At 50.1% G+C, this 19,327-nt stretch overlaps 1 protein-coding gene across 3 annotated transcripts in view; it reads left to right on the top strand.

Annotated features, from left to right (window-relative positions):
* cacnb2a (calcium channel, voltage-dependent, beta 2a) overlaps positions 1–19,327 on the top strand; it is a 45,949-nt gene that overhangs the window by 1,214 nt on the left and 25,408 nt on the right. For 2 of the 3 annotated variants that reach the window (XM_084702539.1, XM_084702540.1), the window contains exon 2: positions 121–213. In XM_084702539.1, the coding sequence (XP_084558665.1) occupies positions 121–213 (93 nt within the window). Of the gene's footprint in view, positions 1–120; positions 214–7,339; positions 7,511–19,327 lie in introns of those variants that run through there. The other variant, XM_084702541.1, reaches the window with a different exon arrangement.

Raw genomic sequence — 19,327 nt, forward strand, 5'->3', positions numbered from 1 at the left:
TTCTTATGAATCAGTACCAGGGGTTGTGATGATGCCAAATGATACACAAATGATAACATTCTAATAACTACCAGTTGTAATTCCATCTTTTCATTTAGTCTTTATTCTCTCCCTCGCTAGTCTCATGGAAAAGGAGCCCGGAGGAAAGGCAGATTCAAAGGCTCCGATGGCAGCACCTCCTCAGACACCACGACCAACAGCCTAGTGCGACAGGTAGGCTTGAACTGAATCATGAGCACACGGTTCCCAAACCAACTGAACTTGTGACACTTGTGGAGTCATGGATGGCCATTATGTTGAGTCAGTCTTGGATAGCCATTAAGTTGAGTCAGTCTTCTTGAGACTGTCCACTTGTCTGTCCAACATTGAGAGATGGACAAATAACATGTTTATCTGGTTGGAAATTAACCACACTCTGCAAAGCTTCAGAGATATATCTTCTTTCTCTGACTGTCTGCAGAATTTCGTTTTTCACTCACAGCCCAATCATCTGTAAGGGTAATCTCCTGTGAGAGCAAAAATGTTATGTCATTATCATATATCAAAGAGGAGATGTACTGTTGAGATGTTGCGATGAAAGCCCTCCACTCTGTAAACACGTCATGGGTACAGCATGTTAACCATCCAGGCTAGCAGGATGCACTGCTCTGCAACTATGCAGCCTGTGCTTGAGTGAGGTGACACTGTGGCCTGTTATAAAGCAGAACCTCTGAGGTACACAATGTGTGAAGCACCCAAGGTGTCTGGTCTTTGTTGAGATGAACCTGCCGGGAATAGGATAGGACGGGTTAAGGATGGGCGCCGCTGCCCGAAAAATGTTTTTGCCTTTTTTGGAGGAAGAGGAGGCAGCACGGATACGGCCCCCCTCTCTGGCACGGTGGGCTTGCGGCAGCAGAGCTGGTGTGAACGACAGTGGATCGGAACGATAATGGTACCCGGTGAACCGTTCGTCTGTTTTGTCTCAGGGATTCAGAAAATGTGCACTGTGTGAGACGCGAGGAAGTTCAAACAGGCTATTATTATCGAGTATTTATATTCTCGGCAGATAGATGAGAAGTGGCTGGATGCGTAGGAGGAGGGGGATGCTGGTAATAGAGGTCTTCAGTGACTCGCCCCCATCCCTTCACCCCCCACTCCAGGACCGCATGTCCATTCCCACCGTCCTCCAGGGTATGCCAACAGTCTCATTAAGCAGCGTCCCCCAAACTCCCCCTGACTAGCTGTCGTCATCCCCCACCGACTGATTCATCGCAGCCAAACTCAATTACTTGGAGAGCAACTGAGAAACAAAACTACACAGGGAGACAGAAAGATTGAGGGGAAAAAGAGACAGAAGACGAGAGAAATAGAGTAAGGAAGAAGTTGCCAAAGTGTTCGGGTTGATAGGGCTCCATTATGGCAATCAACAGATATATCCTCTTGCAGATGTTCACGGGAGGGAAGGGATAGCATCCATTCCAGTAACTCATGTGTTTGGACAATGAATGTAAATACGCCGTTTTTGAATTAGTTTAATCATAATAGTGGTTTAGAATGGCTTATTTTCCCTTCTCTTCACTCTCAATCATGTGGGCTGTGATTATTTTCACTTTTCACACAAGTATGAGACTGGGGTGCCTTAACCTTTAAACTTACATCATCCCTGGAACGCTTATAAAAGATTTCCTTCTCCACCGTAATGATCTTCTGCTCTGTCATCGGCGCACTTCCTTTCCATCTCAGTGAACATGGCACATCTTTTCAAACTAAGAGATGTTGTTTAAAACTGCAGTTCAGTTTTTTTTCCCTACAAAATGTTGATCTTCTTTGGTGGCACGTTGGCATGACAGAGAGACAGCGTTGACGTGGGCGTGCTGAGTGCACGAGAGGATGGCAGAGTTTACCGCTCCATCGATCCATCACAGCCCACAGGCACCATCGTAAACATACACTCTACTGTTAAGCTGCTACTTGGAGAAAAGTCGAACATGACTTGAGGTAGAAATAAGGAGAAAGACAGAGGGGTGAGGTGAAGGATTGATGGGGAGGGGTTTGAAACAGGAAACAAAACGTACTGTGTATATATATATATATATATATATATGTGGACAGAGAGAGAGAGATTGAGTGCGAATAAAGAAAGAGAAGGGGGGGGGGGAGAGAGAGAGAGAGAGAGAGAGAGAGAGAGAGAGAGAGAGAGCGAGAGAGAGAGAGAGAGAGAGAGAGAGAGAGAGCGAAAGCGAAAAGAAAGTTTGGACCTCTAACCCCTCATTCCCAGCGGGGCTCCGAGTGATGTCTGTGGTAGGTGGAGCACATTCAGTGGTGGTCCACGTCCACTTGACGAGTCAGCCTGTGGGAGTCCAGGGGTCCCTCTCTGCTCCCGCACGGCCTCCGCCAGTTCGTCACGGAGGAGGGAAAGGCCAGTGCGCCTCTCTGCGGGCCGGACGTCACGGCCCGCCAAACCCAGATGGATGTTGCTGAGGGGATGTTAGCTGATACCTTGTGTTTCTGTGTATGTGTAATTGCCAGGATGAAAGCATGAAGGGCACTGCTGGCTAATTTGTCTAGGGCTCTCGGGCCCTCAGCTGGGGCCTTAATGGAACCAACCTCAACGCTGCCAAGACTTTGTGGGATTTAAGAGACTTCAGTGCAGGTCTCCAGAGGCTCTGTAGGCATTTATTAATAGATTTGAAAAACAGAATTAGATACTGGGGCCACATATAGTAATGTGCAATACAGCATTGGATTGTAAACCAACACAAGCTTATGTATCTCAGGTTTATTCAGTGGAATCCATGGCAGGCCAGTCTGATGTGTTGTCTGGTATAATCGCATTTTCTGTTTGTCAAACTCTGGTTTACATAATACTCATGGAATTATGTCATACTTTACCTCCTGCCGCTTCCCACTCTCTGCTGTGTTTATGTGAAAGGTCTAACTCGACTTCCCACTCTCACTCTCTCGCCCACCTCTTCCTTTCTTTTTTTCCCTATTCCTAATCTCTCTCTCTCCCTCTATCTCTCTCTCTCTCTCTCTCTCTCTCTCTCTCTCTCTCTCTCTCTCTCTCTCTCTCTCTCTCCTACTCTCCCCCACCCTCTCTCTTTTCTCACCCCCTGTATTTTTGTGATTGTGGCTTAGGCTGTGTAAATCTCTTTATATCAGTCCAGGAGCGTTTCACTCTGTACTGTTGTAGCGTGTATTATAACTCTGCTACAGCTTCCATGCTTGGACATCTTGTAGACATGGGGGGGGGGGGGGGGGGCTGGCCATGTTTGAGGGAGTGTGATGGGGGAAGCAGGAAACTCCTTCTCACTCCCTTAATTACAGAATCTTTTTCTTTGTATCCACCAGATTATGTTTTCTCATCTTAATGGGGGGAGGTTGGGGTAGGGGAAATGGGTGCAGGGTGAGGGAAGGGCTGGAGGGGGTTTGAGTATTACATAAGATGCGTATTGGCTCTGCCACTTATCAGATCTGGCAACCGCCCTGTCTCCCGGTCCCACACAAGGGACTCGGAGGTATGAAGGAGTGGGGTGGCTGCCATTCAACACACTGCAGACCTTGGAGGGGAATAGTTAGGACTGAGTCCAGAGCACATCGTTTCCTATGGAATTTGGCTACACCGGTGTCTCCACCATCAGCTCTAGGAGACTGAATCAATGAGATTTTCAGACACCTCTCTAGTCTGTAGTGTTAGTATTTATTCAGCCTGACATACCTGTACCTGTACTACCAGAGGGATGCACAGTGTGGGGGTGTCTAAAACCCTGTTTCTTTCTCCAGATATGGAGATATGCGTGCAGCATAGCAAGACCGCCATCTGCAGGCGTCAATGCAACAGCAAAGGCAGGGGTTCATGAGTGTATTCATGCTAACAGGCATCTATTGGCAAGGTTTACTCATGTTGAAATGATGAATGTCACAGATTAAAGAGGATTCGGTTGTCACTGTATCATATGGATTTTAATCAATTCACATTTAAATAAAGCCTCTGCCTCACTCACATATTGGCAAGCGCTGGTGAACCATAGAAGGGATCTTATTTAGTGGTGACCTTGTCTTGTTTACCTGAATGTGGGATGGATTCCTGTTTCCATAATCTTCTTGTTGGCAGCCATTCCATGTCCACGTCCTCAGTAGAATGTGCAGCCTTTGTCCCACCCAGGCTCCCTTGGTCTCTGGGATCAATTGAGAACGTCTGCGGGACAGGCTGTGCTTAAAGACCTGCCAAGTTCCCCTGACCACTCGCTCAGGGGTACACTGCCTCCTTAGATCGCCATGACTCACCGGGCCTGTGACTTATATCTCTCTGTTGATGGATCATTTCATTACTGCTTTATTTTAGTGATAGTAAAAAGTAACCCTAAGTGTGTAAGTGAAATGTTAATGATTATTAATCAAACGCAGTACACGTGCTCGACAATGCATATGGTCATAACTAAAGTTGGTAAATGTAAGAGACCCATTACATTCTCCCCACCATGTACCTTGATGGACAATCTCTGATTTGATCTGCTCTAACTCAGATAGCTCAGACTGGGTTCCAGGACGTGCACTTGTTCCCCTATAAGTCAATGTCACGGCCAGTCAAAAGCAAGTGAGTGATGACCACCTCTGAGAGAAAGAGAGAGAAAGAGACAGGATGTTCAGAGATGTGACATAGAGTTACTGATGGTATCTCTCCTCTCCCTCTCCTCCTGCCTGGCTCCTCTGCCTGGGTCACTGGCTGTAATGACGACCCTCAATCACAGCACTGACACACTGTCCCAACTGAAATATGGACATGGAACTCAGATGGATCAACTGATGAAAGAGCCGGTCGTGTTTATGTCTGACCAGGGCCTTGTACAGCCTTCACTAACCCTTAGGAGGTGACTAGATAAGATAAGATGATGGATCTCGGTACATGTTAGAAGCTCACCATAAGCTACCTATGTTGTATTTACTGTACGTATGCACTTGGTCAGTGTCAGCTTATCCTGGGGACAAATGGCTGTTTGAGCTGCACCTGCTGAATAGAGAGAGGAGGGGAATGTAGGGGAGAGGAGAGGAGGGAAAGGGAGAGGAGTTTAGGGGAGAGGAGGGGAGGGAAAGGGAGAGGAGGAGAGAAGGTGACATGCAGTGAAGCAGAGAAAGGTAAGGAAAAGAGAAAAAGGAGCATGGATCCCAGCATGCCTGAGAAGCAGAGGGACGTGGAGAAAAGGAGGAGGAGGAGTGATGAGTTGCCCTTGCCCTGTGGCCGGGCAGCGGTACTTACTGTGAACTTCCCTGCTGCTTCCCACCTGCTGTTCAGTCACAGCACAGCAGTTGCCTTCACATCAATGTCACCTCTGCACAGCATAAATAATAATACATTTGTCTGTATTAACAGCGGGGTACCACGTCAGGGGGTGACACAAAGGACGAGTGACACAAAGGTCAACGGCCAGCGCTGAACCTAAGTTGTGTATAATACGTTCATTTTGCCCTACAGAGTGACTCAGAAATACATGGCTGTGAATACACACTAGACTGCAACATAAGCAAGGATTCTTTGTTACAGAAGAGTGGGGAGCCAAAAAAAAGAATCGGAAAAAGACATGAAGTTAGAGCGTGTGACTTAGAGGAACACAGTGAGGGAGAGCTAATCCTGTAGCCGGCAGACGTGGCTGCCCATTGAAATTCAGCCCATGTGTTCTCTTGTGTAAGCAGACAAGAGCATCTGCCTTACCACATGCAGAGGAGACTGTACAACCAAGATGCATGCACAACCATAACCCTCTGTCTCCCTCTCTCCCTCTTGTTATTGTCCTCTCTCTCCCCAGTCTGTCCCTTTCAATGACAAAACACTCAGATGGAAAGTGACTTAACATGCACGCAAAGACAATTGGGGATGAATGGTAGGCAGAGATAGACAGAGAGAGTGAGAGGAAGAGACAGAGAGGGAAAGAAAGAGCAATAGAGTAAAAAGGTCGTTGATTGAAGGCTTTATTGTTGCAGATATATTTGAGTCTGGGCTCAATCCTGTTAGAGCCCTCTGAGTGCGAGAGGCGGGGGAAGTAGGGAAAAGGAGGAGAGGAGAAAGCTAGGGAGGAGTTGAGGGAGGAGTGAGAGATAGGAAGTGGGGAGAGCGCAGAGGTGAGATAGTGAGAGGGAGCGATAAGGAGGAGAGAAGGGAGGGATAGGGAGAAGGGAAAGGGAGGACGAAGGAAAGAAAGAAAGGTTCAAGCCCAATATTAGACGACATGACAAAGAGGCTGTGTGAGTGACTGTTCTCTGCACCACCGGGTAAGTCCTGCTCTGCGCCAGACACAGGCACGCGCACTCTCATGCAGACACGCACTTCAACTGTACGCACAAAGATGCACGCACAGACACATCGACATGCACTTACACCAACACTCAAACACACGCACACACACTCTTATCCAGCAGCCAGCCACTCCCTAAGCCTCTGCCCTGACCACCGCCCCACAGCTCGGTGCCAGCAGAGTCAATAACACAGCACTTCTGTCCCAGCGAGAGAGAGAGGAGAGAGATAACAGAGAGAGAGAGAGAGACAAGGAGGACAAAGAAGAATCCTGCTCACGTCTATTCATGTGAGTGGACCTGAGGAGGAGACGGAAGGGAGAGGAGGCGGGTCTAACGAAGGTGACGCCCCCCTCGGTGAAGGGACAGCGGTCAATAAAGGACACTTGAGCCTCTCCGGTGGAGTCTGAACCTGTCAGAGCTGGGTGCCCCTTCTTAGCCTCCACACCCACCAGGACCTGAACCAGACTGCCAGCAAATCCAGCCAGCAAACCAGCCAACAAACCAGCCAGGCGTCAGCCAACAAACCAGCCAGCTAACCCACCAGTCAGTCAACTAACCAGCTAGCCGCCAAGTCACCCAGTCAACCAGGCAGGCGGGCACAGCTCACACAGCAGCACTGCAGAGGATTTGGGAGAGTTGGGGAAAAGGAGGAATTAACCCGCCGTTTGCTGCGTTCCAGGGAGGAGATGAGGATCTAGGGTGGGGTGACTACGACAGCCTCGCGCCTCGCTGCCAAGCTCCTGGTGTCCGTGCTTTGCCACAGGGTATGGAGGAGGGCTGGGGGCCGGAGGAGACACCGGCGTGTGTCTGTCTATGGAGAGCGTCCCGCTGAGAGTTGCCTGGTGTTTGAGCCCGATAGAGGAGGAGGAGGAGGACGCACGTGGAGGAGGGGGAGGAGGAGGGGGTGGAGGTCGCGCCGTGGGATACGCCAAGTCCTCCGCTTTCATCCCCTGCGGCTGGGGCTGGGGTGGGGGGTGGGGTCCTCTCTTTCTCGACTACTTCTTTTCCCGTCTCTCCTGCCCTTCGTTCCTCTCTCCCTCTCTCCCTCTCTCCCCCTTCCTCCCTCTCCTTCTCTCCCCCTCTCCGGGGAGCTGACTGTGCAGCCATGGAGCGCAGCCGAGCGGAGGCTGCTGCCGGACAGGGTGTCTGTCTGTGAGGCGGCCGTCCGTTCCTCCTCCCCCTGGTCCCCTTCATGCCGTGCTGTGGGCTGGGCCATCGCCGGAGAGCACAGCTTCCATACGTGAGTCCGCCTGCCTCGCTGTCTCCTGCTCTCCGTTCGCTACACAGAGAGATGGAGGGACAGAGAGAGAGAGAGAGAGGGAGGGGGAGAGAGAGACGGAGGGAGGGAGAGAGGGAGAGGAGAACATGGCACAGCTTTCTAAGCACACCGGAGGGAAACAGGGCTCACTGCATGTCTTATGTGTGTTCTCACTTTCATGTGAAGCATTCTGTTGTGACTCTTCTCCAAGGAGACCTGTGGCTATTTGACAAGGGGATTATACTCATTTTGGTGCATATTGAATGGAACAGTGTGTATGTGTGTGCATGTCTTTGCCAGTGTTCATTTGTGTGTGGTGGTTTCAGGAGTATCTCAGTGTGTCCCTGAGTGTGTGAGGCTGTCCAAGATTGCACATAGTGTTTATCTAGCGCAATGTTTCTCTGTGTTGATATTACTGAGGGGTAGGTAGGAGGGGGGGGGGGGTTGGTTCCTGTGCATTCTCTCTGACTCTGCAGGGCTGAGCCCCTAGTTCTCCGGCTGCTAAAGCAGATCTCTGCAAAGCTTGTCTGAGTCTGCCCCCCCCCCCTCCCCTACCCCCCCCCCTCCCTACCCCCCCCCCCCCCCCCCCCCCCCCCCCCTACACTAAGACTAGATCAATCTTTCATTCCACATTCATTCTGGGGGCTGAAAATGGGCGGGTGGACGATGGAGACACAGGCGTCGCTGCTCAGCTGCGTTTTAGCATGCTGGACAGTTTCATTCCATCTGGCTGGTGTGTAGACCCTAACACTGCCTAACAGATAGCATTAGGTTAAGAGGACATGCTAGTCTGGGGCACCGCAACCTAATGCTGTGCAGCGGGGGGAACACTGGAGGCTTCCTACCCCATTACTTATGTCTGCAGAGACAGAGGTACTGCAGGGGGCAGGGAGAGAGGGGGGAGAGATTAGAAAGAAAATGAGAGATGGGGTTATGGACAGGACACCGACAGATGTCTGGGATACCTCAATCAAGCCATTTTGACATTCTGTTTGACTTGTTGTATTTGACTGCATACGGTCACAGAAAATCCATGTTCCTCTTTGTGCACTTTGACGATGACGCTGTCTCCTTGCCTGTGTGTTCAGTTCAAAACAATATACCAGTTTGTTTGCTACAGACAGTATTCCCTACAGCCTACAGTATCTGCACCTTACAGTTCACACCTGACTACTTTAACCACTAGATGTCCCTGTAACACCTTTAGATCAGACACACTGGCACGTACAAACACACACACATACACACAGAGATGCTCTGCAACAACTTTTGGCGCAGTTGTGAAGGTTCACCTATGTCTGAATCATGATAGAATTCCGACACAACTCTTTGTTGGCCTCTATTTATTGGTGAGGTTGTGATGTCATTCCACCCTGAGACTTTTAGTGGCTAGGCCTGAGCAGAACCATAAATAGACAGAGTCAATGGCTGTGGAGCTCTGGCGTTGTGTCTCTATTTACACGACATAACAGAATACTGGACATCCAAATGAAAGGCACAAATTATTTGGGCAATCACGGCTAATACAGGTTACAAAATGATGAATTGTATGAGATTGAAAAAGTGTGTATGGGCCTGGTTGTGTGTACGTATGGGCAAACATACAGCAATTCCCACTCAGTTTGTTTTACGAACCCCGTGTCAGCCCTGATTGGTTTACAGGAGACGGTGGTTTTGACCTGGAGAGCTGGATGGCGTGCCGTGACACGCCGCTCTCTTTATGACGCCCTTCTCACATGGTTTCAATACGGTGCAGCAAACCGCCGTTTTACGCCTGAAATGGGCCGGAACGCAATTCCACTCGCGATGGAATTCCGGAGGGAGGAGACGGTGCCAGGACGGGACTCCGTTTGACGGGCCGAGTAGCCGGTCTCAGACACTCCGCACGGAAACTCAACTAATTGGAGACAGCAGGCACCTACTCTGCTCCCCCTCTCTCCACTGGGGCTTTGTTTTGCTAGCTTCTCCTGTTACCCACGATACAGTGGGAGGACTGAGAGCATAGCCCTGTCAGGGTTTCTACACTGTACAGACAACTCCTTTATGACAGTCAAAGTTTGTCAGTATCTAAAGACGTAGTAGAGGTATTGTTGCGAATCCCTTTGAGACCTTTTATAAAGGTGCTGTTTGTGTGTGTGTGTGGGACTATGTTAGAATAAAGGTTGTGTGTACTGTTTGTGTGTGTGTGTGTGTGTGTGTGTGTGTGACTGTTAGAATAACGGTTGGTGTGTGTGTGTGTGTTATGCATGCTTATGTTATTGTTCATTACATGAAAAGGTCACTTTTGTGGTGTGAATGCAGCATAGTTGCTTGTAACTAGTCACTTCTGTTGTTTACCGTATGTTATGAAACCATGCACGCAACGCAATCATGAGGACGGCGACGCATCAGAGCATTTCATAGAATACTTTATTTTTCCCTAAAACCGTTGAGCTCATGAACGCAGCGGTGAGCTAATCTCCCCTGGCGAACGTCTGACCTGGAATCCCCGCTTTTCCATCCGTCGGGATAAAAGCCCGGAGCCCCAAGCCAGCGTGGCCTCGTGTGCCTGCAGCCGGGTTTCCTTGGCAATGGATGTGCGTTCCTTCACTTTCCAGATAGGATGGAAACGTCCGGAAACAAAGCAGCTAATTGGCCACAGAGGCACACAGGAATGTCTCAGATTTTATTTATTTATATGTATTTTACATCATATATCCCCTCACCCTCGCAACTGGAAACTGTGATATACGTCTGTGGAGGCCTAATGTGTGTGCCGTAGCTCACCAGGTTGGAAACACTGATGTCACTGACACAAGGAGATGCTATCCTGGGGACTGAGGAGCTTGTGAGAACTGGTCTTGGATCAGTTGAACTGGCCTGCAGGGAACACTAAAAAACCTTGCGGGCCTGGAAACAGTGAAGGAACAATGGCGGCCAAGCAGCCTATAATGCATTTGGCTTGACTTCAACTATAATAACAAGTAGCCTAATGAAGAGGATCCTCGGTTATGTAATCAAACTGTTTTTCTATGAGAATGAAACGTCCTTCATTCTTCCTTCATCTTATTGCTTCTCTCTTATTGAAACACAAATCAGTCATAATATAGTATCTCCTACATAGTTTGACACAGCAGTCTGTTTTTCTTTTTTTTCCAGAAGGTTCCACAGAATGTGCTTTATTTGCAGTGGAGCTTCTGAATGGTATCCATATGGCATCTGTTGTACAACCCATATCATCGGGTGCATATGAAGCACTATTCTCATGTAACTCGTGTAACTTCCATGATGCTGACAAGAAGCACTGGTTAGGGAAAGGCTCTCTGTGGGCACGAAGCAGCCACTTTCAAACATGCAGGGCTTCATCATGCGTGTGAGCTTTGCAGTTTCTGACACTACCCTCTCGTTACTTCATCCTGCAAGGCAGCTGATAAGCAACATATGGCACTCAAGTGAGAGATGAGACACCGTTGCCAAGTAGAACACGTTTTATTTGAATTAAAGCGTTCGTAAATCCAAGATTTGGTACTGCGCCGATTGAGAAGATCTTTGTAACAATGGGGATGTGGGATTACTCAGAGGCCTTGATAGTCATACTAAATGCTGTGTATCAGATCAGGTCAACACAGAGCAACCAGGCAAATGTACTCAGCTCCAGATTCCAATTTCAGGGCTGAAGTTGAGTAAATCCACTCAGCACTTTAATTCCATTTGATGCCATATCTCTTTGTCTCTTTCTGTCTCCCTCTCTCGGCTTCTATATCTATCACTCTGTCTCTCTCCCCCACCCTGCACACTCCCTCCCCCCACCGTTCCCGTCTCTCCCTGCAAGCCCCTCCCTCTCAGTCAGCAGCAACCTGGGGCCATTTTTCTCTGTGTAAAACACGGAGAGGAATGGCCCATCAATATACCATTACAGAGAGCCGACTTGGGGCTCCAAGTTGGCCCCCTGCCCATGTAACCAGGCCCCCCAGACAGCTAGGGCACCAATAGCTACTCAGCCTGCACGTAAACCAAGAACAGATGTTTCTCGGGAGCCAATTAAGAGTGGAGATGTAGACAGCCTCTCCTCACAGTGTACAGGAGAGGCTCGTTAACACATATGGATGCTTGAGCTCAATTAATTAGTGTGACAGAGGCAGAAGATGTATCAAAGCCCTTACCATTAAACCTAAACTCTCCCCATCCGAAGATTGTTTTTTAATTTTATATCCTCTGATGTCTGGGTATAGTTTAAGGTGCATATAGTATTATTTTATGTTTGTGTGTGTGTTAGGTCCCCTATGATCCACAAGGCCTTTTGGTTTAGAAGGGAAACTTGCCAAATGTTTGCAATCCCCATTTGAAATGAACTCAATCAGATCAGCAGTGAGGGCTCCAACTCCTGGCCCAGATCTTTTGAGGTAATCTCAATTGATGTGTTTGTGTAAACAAACAGGCAGCGTAGGGAGGGCGGGAGACAGCAGGGAGTGGGGGGGGGGGTAAAAGGAGACTGAGTGCATTGGAGTACGGCGATTTACTAAGTAGTGTTCTGAAACAGAAGGTGGAATTGAGATGGGCGAGTGAGATTGCTTCAGTGCAAGAGTTGGGGAATGGGGTCAAAAGTAAACAGTTATGCAAAGATTGCGGTCAAGTAGCAGGAGATGTGGAGTGCCTTAAGTGAGGCAAGGAAAAGAGAGATTGAAGCTTTGGGGAATGAGGAGACAAAGACAAAATCTAATTTCCAGTTTTCTGCCCTCTGCTTTCTACTGTGCCTCTTTCCTATTGGCTGCGAGGGCTACCTGTCTCTTGGTGAGAAGGCGCCATGACAACAAGTGCCAACCAAGCGAGAAAACAATCCCAGGAGAGAGACACAGATAGAGAGAGAGAGAGAGAGAGAGAGAGAGAGAGAGAGAGAGAGAGAGAGAGAGAGAGAGAGAGAGAGAGAGAGAGAGAGAGAGAGAGAGAGAGAGAGAGAGAGAGAGAGAGAGAGAGAGAGAGAGAGAGAGAGAGAGAGAGAGAGAGAGAGAGAGGGAAAAGGGGGATGTAGAGTGGGAGGGGAAGTGAGATGGAATCAAACTGCAACAAGATATATTTATGTGAGAGCGTGAGAGAGAGAGACATTGAGGAAAAGACAAAGTGGAAGAGAAGAGGGAAACAAAAGCCCCGGTAGTCTGAGGGATAGAATATATTCCCGTGGTGAGTGAGTCACCAGGTGAGCTGTGCACCCCCACCCCCCCTCCAACCACACACACCCGCTCTCCTGCTCTCTCACCTGCCCTAAGACCCCAGGGAGGAGGGAACCTGAACTGCCTATCACAGGAAGACTCCGCCTCTCCCTGCCACCGCATCCCTGCCCTCGTCCTAATGCTTCCATAAGCCCACCCGCCGCAGCCAGCTGGAAGGACCTGCTCCGCGATTGGCCGCTGCCTACTCTGACTCTCAGCAGGGGTGGGGGTGGGGTCAAACCTGCTGTGGCTTTGCATATTCATATCCACCGTGAATACATAATCAGTCCAGGAGGATACTCTGGGCTACGCGGAGGAAGAGGAAAAGGGCGAGGAGGAAGTGGATGAAACTTTTGACTCTGGGATTCTCTCCTTTTGACTCTGGGATTACAGCGAACAGTGTGATACTCAGAACGGGAGCGTGTTAGCGCCTGACTACTTTGCTTTGTTTCTGCCTGCACTTCTCCATCCACTGCTCCCGTGGGTGGTGTGTGTGTGTGTGTGTGTGTGGAGCTGCCGTCGCTCTCAGCTGGATGTGCAAGGCTGCCCTGACAGATGTTGGAGCCGTCTAAAGCAGAACATGTCAATGGGAGACTTTGGAGGGCTGGAGAAGACCCATGGCTGAGCCCGGCACTCTCTCGGCCTCAACCCCGCATCCCGTTCACTCCTGGCCACCGAACAGGCATCGTCTGCAGGGCTGAGAGTCACTGAGGAGGGGCCTCCTCCGTCCATGCTGCCATCTCTGCTCCTGTTGCCATGCTTAAACCACCCAAGAGTAAAAATGTCTCCTGGGTAAGTGGGGTACGTAGAGGCGAGCTCTGGGATGAGGGGAGTTCGGAGAGGGGAGGGAGGTAAGGGGCTGTTAGCCTTGGATTTCCTCTCACCCGGTAGTGGCCAGAGCTTGATTCCTGCTGTTTCTGTGCCCAATGTTTCTCTCAAGAGGAGGCTTATCGATTTAAGGATTTATATAACTACTACATGTCCACTTTATGAAATCTGGAAATGTCCAGCCAAGATCGCCGTCCCCGCCAGCTGTGTTTGCCTCCTCTGTTTCATGTCATCCCACATGTGGAGCGTACGGGTTTACACCTCTGATACTCTGGGGGACGGGGCTGTGGGAGGACGTCCAGTGCATGCAGTTGGTATCTGAGTGAATATGTGCCTGTGTATTATAGTGTGTGTGTGTGTGGGATGAGTGTGTGTGTGTGTGTGTGTGTGTGAATGTGGGCGTGTGTTTACGGGAGTGTGTATCATTTCTGACTCTGGGCCAGGGCAGATGGATCAGGGGAGATTAGAGCAAGAGAGAGAGAGAGAGAGAGAGAGAGAGAGTGAGAGAGAGAGGCACAGAGAGAGAGAGAGAGAGAGAGAGAGAGAGAGAGAGAGAGAGTGGTTTTGCCCAGATGAAATCAGCTAGTTGAGGATGGGGGGGGGGGGGGGTTGCGACGGGGCAGAATTAGTGCCGGGGGAGGGGGGCGTCTGCCCTGGTGGACAGTTCCCCAGACCCCTGTGTGTGTCGTGGCTTCAGGCCATCTCTCCCTGCAGGGGGTTGTGTTGGAGCTATACAGCTGCTCCAATCCACTCGCTAACCCCAACAAGCCCCTTAATTATCACACTAATTAGCTCTTCTGAGTGAAGCCCTGTCAGTATGTGGTAACGGATGAACATGAGTGTTACATGGAACCGCACAAAATCTGCTGATGACTGTTGATAAACATCGACGTTCCGTCGAAAATGTGACTATCCATCCGCTGTGCCTGTCCACTCTGTACATGACTGCTGCGAGCATGTTGAGTGTGTGTGTTTGGAGCAGAAACATGGGCGGTGTTTGTGTGTTTACCTCCAGAGGGAAAACTCTGCTCCACTTTTTCGTGAAGCCACCCATATGGTGTACACAGGAGATGGCTGGATGACGCTCACTGCCTCCTTCTGCTCCGGTGTCTCTGCCGCATGCCCAAACACACTGGGAAGTGGAGTCAGTCTGGAGTTCTGATAAGTACAAAAGTATAGGTGCTTGATTGATCATGTCTGGTACAACTAGAACTAATGGTCTGGTCCAAAAATGATCCAAGCCCATCCATCTGACACTCAAGGCAGACACGAGCACAACTGAAATAAGACACTAACTGAAATCCCCCACAGCCGCCATCAAACCATGGACAGTGTGACCAGGTGTACAGTGCTATCAGCTAATGCGCACATCAGTAAATGCACATGTCATTACACAAATGAGACAGATTCAAATCAGTCGAATCGTGTTTTTGGAGTGCAGAATGTGTCTGTGTGACGAGTGTATGCATGTGGGTGCAATACATGTGTGTTGAATTAGTGTACATGTTGTTTGTGTGCACTTGTGTATGGGTGTTTGTGTGTATTTGGAGGGAGCTAAGGACAGGCCGGTTGGCCTAAGGTCATAGAGGGGAGCTGCCCAGGCGACAGATGTCACACTTTCAAATGAAAGCCTAACGCTCAGCCAACTGAAGAAAAACACTGTGGATCCAACCATGACACTGCTGATCCTAAACTCTCTCCATCCTATCTGCTGAGCCCCTTGTGTGTGTGTGTGTGTGTGTGTGTGTGTGCCGTTTGGTGGGGGTGGGGTTGGCATTAGTGACTGTCGGGTTGATGAGTGCGCTCACAAACCCACTCACAAACTGTGTGTGTGTGTGTTCAGCATGTTAGAGCTCGGTCGGCCCGAGGCGTGTCATTTACAGTTGCGGGCGCTCCCCCCCGTATGACCACATCCCGTCTCCCGTGGCGTCGACATGGAATACATGTGAGCGTGTGGGACCCAAGCATGGACGGGAGGGTGCATCTGTGAGCAGCAACTTGTCAACAGAGCGTTAAATGTTTTCCGAGGCAGATAGGTCGGGTTTGTTCCCTGACAGGCGTCAGCTGTTCATACCCCAGGGTCACCGTGCTCCTAACAAAACCAAGGGATTTGCATAATTCATTACGGTCGCGCCGGAACGGAAAGGCGACACAGGTAACCCTGGCACTGTGAGAGAACCAGCATGCAGAAGAAGCCCAAGGTAAAGTAACCCGTGTTCGTGCCTATGCGATGTATGAGTTATGGAGTTGATCGATCCATCTGTGTCACCTGTTTTTTTTTTGGGGGGGGGGGGGGGGGGGGGTTTGTCAAGTTGTTTTTTGCGTGTGTTGTGTGTTTAGCGTGGGCTGTCGTACACGTGAGCGCGTGCAGATGCGTGTGTTCCACGGTGTGTGTGTGTGGGCGTGCGCAGGTGTGTTTGGCACTAGATCCTACCACCTGTCCAGATATATTTCATTTAATAGGTTGTACATGTGTGCGTGCGTGCGTTCAATGATAGAGGCTGCTGTGCTGTCCTGTTCAAACACGCTCTCTCCTCGGCTGTCCCACTGAAAGGTGAGAAGCAGTCACTAGGCCAGGTTGTTTGAGAAACAGGATCTGGAGGCTGGTCTTGTCTCCCCTGCAGGCCGAACCACGGCCTGTCTGGCCTCTTGTTTGCTGAAATGTTCTCCTTGAGCGGACTGGAATTTAGACCAGGATTCTAAGTGATTGTAAGTGATTGTAAGTGATAGGTATAGTGTTGCAGCCGAACCAAAATCTTCAGCGCTTACGTCTGCCTAAGCAACACTGCTCTCTGGCTGGCTTGTTACCGTGGGGATCATGTGAGGGGGGGGGGGGGTGAAGTTTCAAACTGAATGTATGAAAACTGCAACTGGTGGCTGTGTTCGTGAACCGAGAGGCGCGACAATCGTTTCTTTCTCTGTTAAATCCTGGCTTGGTGGGAGTCAAGCCGCTTTAAATCTCCTTACTGAGAAGCAATCATTCCAAAGGGAGACGAGGATCAGCCCGGCGTGGGGCCGTCTCCCTGGTGGGCGTCACTCTACCGTCCCTAACAGAGAGAGAGTCCTCCAGCACGGCTTTCAGGGTCACTCACACATCTAGCCATTGTTCTGATTCTCTGAGGTGGTAAAGGTTTAATATTAAAGGTTTCAGTGTGTTTGCTTTGCACCTCTCCATTTTAGCGTATGTCTTCTTCGACAGTAGAGGACACTTCCCAGGCTGACACAAACAGCACCTCCATCCCAGTCCGTGAATTAAAGATGGCAGTTCTATGGCAACATGCCCCAAAACCACTAGGGGGATGTATTTGTGTGATTTTGGATTTAGTGTGTGTATGTATGTTTGTACATTTGCGCTTACACGTGTGTGAGCGTGTACGTGCATTGTTGTTTGTGCAAATGTACAAATGTGTTTTTGTGTACGTACTGCATGTGTGGACAGTATATGTTTATTTGTGTGAGTGCACGTAAGTGTGTGCGCGCGTTCGGTCGGTGGGCGTGCATCATTTGTTTGCGGTTTCCGTCCTTGGTTGCGTGCGCGACTCGTGAACATAGCGAGAGACGGCAGGCCCAATTGTCTGACTCAAGCTTTTTTCCCCTATGAGCCCATGTGGGCCAGTCAATGTGTTGATGTGTTCACTCAGCATGACGTGACTCACTATTCAGTTATCACTGAACAGCCCACCTCCCGCCCCTGCCCCCACGCCCATGACACACACACACACACACACACCAGGCTAGCCAGCTCAAATGTCCCTTTGTGGCGTCTCACCCGTCACCATCCGGCCGCTCTCCAGATCGGTCGTGCCTGCGGGAGCACCCCTTCGTCTCCGTGGCGATGATCCTCCTTCCGGTGGGGACGCTGGAGAAGCCTCCTCTGTCACCGAGGACCAGACGCCACCGGCACGCGGCCCTGAGCGGTCCGGTAAGCTGCTCGCTCCGCCGTCGCAGAACGCGGCTCCGCGTCTGCTCTCTCTCCGGGGCCCGGACGTTCTGCGTGCTCCCTCTGGAGGCCGCAGGGCCTGCAGGGAGGGGCGCGACTCGCCGTGTTTCTTCTGGTTCTCTGAAGCTTGAAGCCCTGTTGGCTTCTCCCTCTCCTCCACCTCTTGGATACCTGTCCTCCCCTTTTTTGGCGTACTTTGTTTGTTCGCGAACGAAGAAAAACGAAGGATGGGTGTTGATGCGACGAGATTGTCTTTTTCTCTCTCTCTCTCTCTCTCTCTCTCTCTCTCTCTCTCTCTCTCTCTGTCTGAAGATGGTACTTATTACCCCTCAGTTGTGGGGCTTCTGTGCCTTTGAGCTGTAACTCAGTTAACCTTAGTCGGGTGGGTCTGGGCCTAGGGGGGCTTCATTAGACCTGGGTCTCAGTCACAGGCCTCTTTACATGCTGTACAAGCTGCATGATTATATAGCTTAAGTGGAAGGATGAATCAGGGGCTGCCTTTAATAGGTTTCCTTTTATCCTCCTGGCTCTATGAACAGCTACTTCAAGGCGAGGGGATGAAATGAGGTCAATGTTGCTTGTCCACATTCTCGTCACAGCGGAGGATTTATGATGGATGATATGGCATCCCATTCTATTCATTGTTTTTGCACATTAGTTTGTTTAATTTGTTGGTGTGGTTTGGTGGAAACTGTCTGGGGTAGTGCTTGCTTACGTCAGTGCTGGCATGCGTACCAATCGATAAGACAAAGTCAATCAGGGCGATCGTCCCCCAACACTGGCAGAGCACATGGACTGATTGATCAATGAACATAGCTGGGCTCAGCCCTCATCAGTCAGCCATTGAAGGGTCCAGCCAGCTTCATTTGCCACCAAACCTCCGCTTCCCCAAATACAGGTCACCCTGGTTACCTTGAGCTTGGTCGTGGGGCTCAACCACTGCATTATGGGGTGTCATAAAGTAAATGTGTAGAAGACATGTTCTCTGGAAGCTATACATGAATGAAGAAGGGTGAGTAGATGATCAAGTGGATGTGTGTGGTCCGTGTGTGGTCCGTGTGTGGTCCGTGTGTGGTCCGTGTGTGGTCCGTGTGTGGTCTGTGTGTGGTCATGCTGGGCCTACCGTCAGAGCCTGGATGAGGGGACAGGCAGCAGTCTGTGGTGCAGTGTCACGTGCCGAGCACACGCTCAGGATTATAATCCTTGGAAGGGGTTAGAGCACACCAAACAGCATATAATCTAGGATTTACAGAGAAAACTGAATTTGTTTTCTGAATTTGCATGCTGCCGATTCATCTGAGGTTATCTCAGGCATCAGGGCAGGAGTGGTGAGTGGACACTCTCAGTTGTTCCTTTGTAGAGTATTACAACCAGTTTCTCCCCCCCCCCAGGAATCGAAATAGCCTGATGTACTGATGATGGACCTCTGATGTAATACTGATGGTCTCATCCATGACCCCCCCCTCGCCCTGCTGTCCCTGCTCCACCGTTCCTGGGTGACACATTCAGGGACACCTCTGGTTCTTGCTTGTCAGCAGGAGAACTCAACATTTGTAACTGTTTCTGCCACACTGGCGCTGGCGCACTATTAGCCCTAGTTTCCACCCCCCCCTTGCTTCTGATGTCTAATTATATAAAGACGGATCATCTGCCTCTTCCTTTGAAGTGGATGGGCCCCCATTACAGTGACTGCTCCAGTCACTCAGCGCAGCCTGCGACGAGCGCTGCTGCAACAGCAGCTGTGTTCCACTCAGCACCTCTGTGGGGTACTGCTAGCCGTCCACAACGCCCCGAGCATGGTCAGGGCTTCTCGCCTCTCTTTCCCTATGACCCATGTCCATTTTG

Source organism: Hypomesus nipponensis, chromosome 8 (assembly GCF_054491055.1).
Source record: "Hypomesus nipponensis isolate SF chromosome 8, ASM5449105v1, whole genome shotgun sequence".
Classification (NCBI taxonomy): Eukaryota; Metazoa; Chordata; class Actinopteri; order Osmeriformes; family Osmeridae; genus Hypomesus; species Hypomesus nipponensis.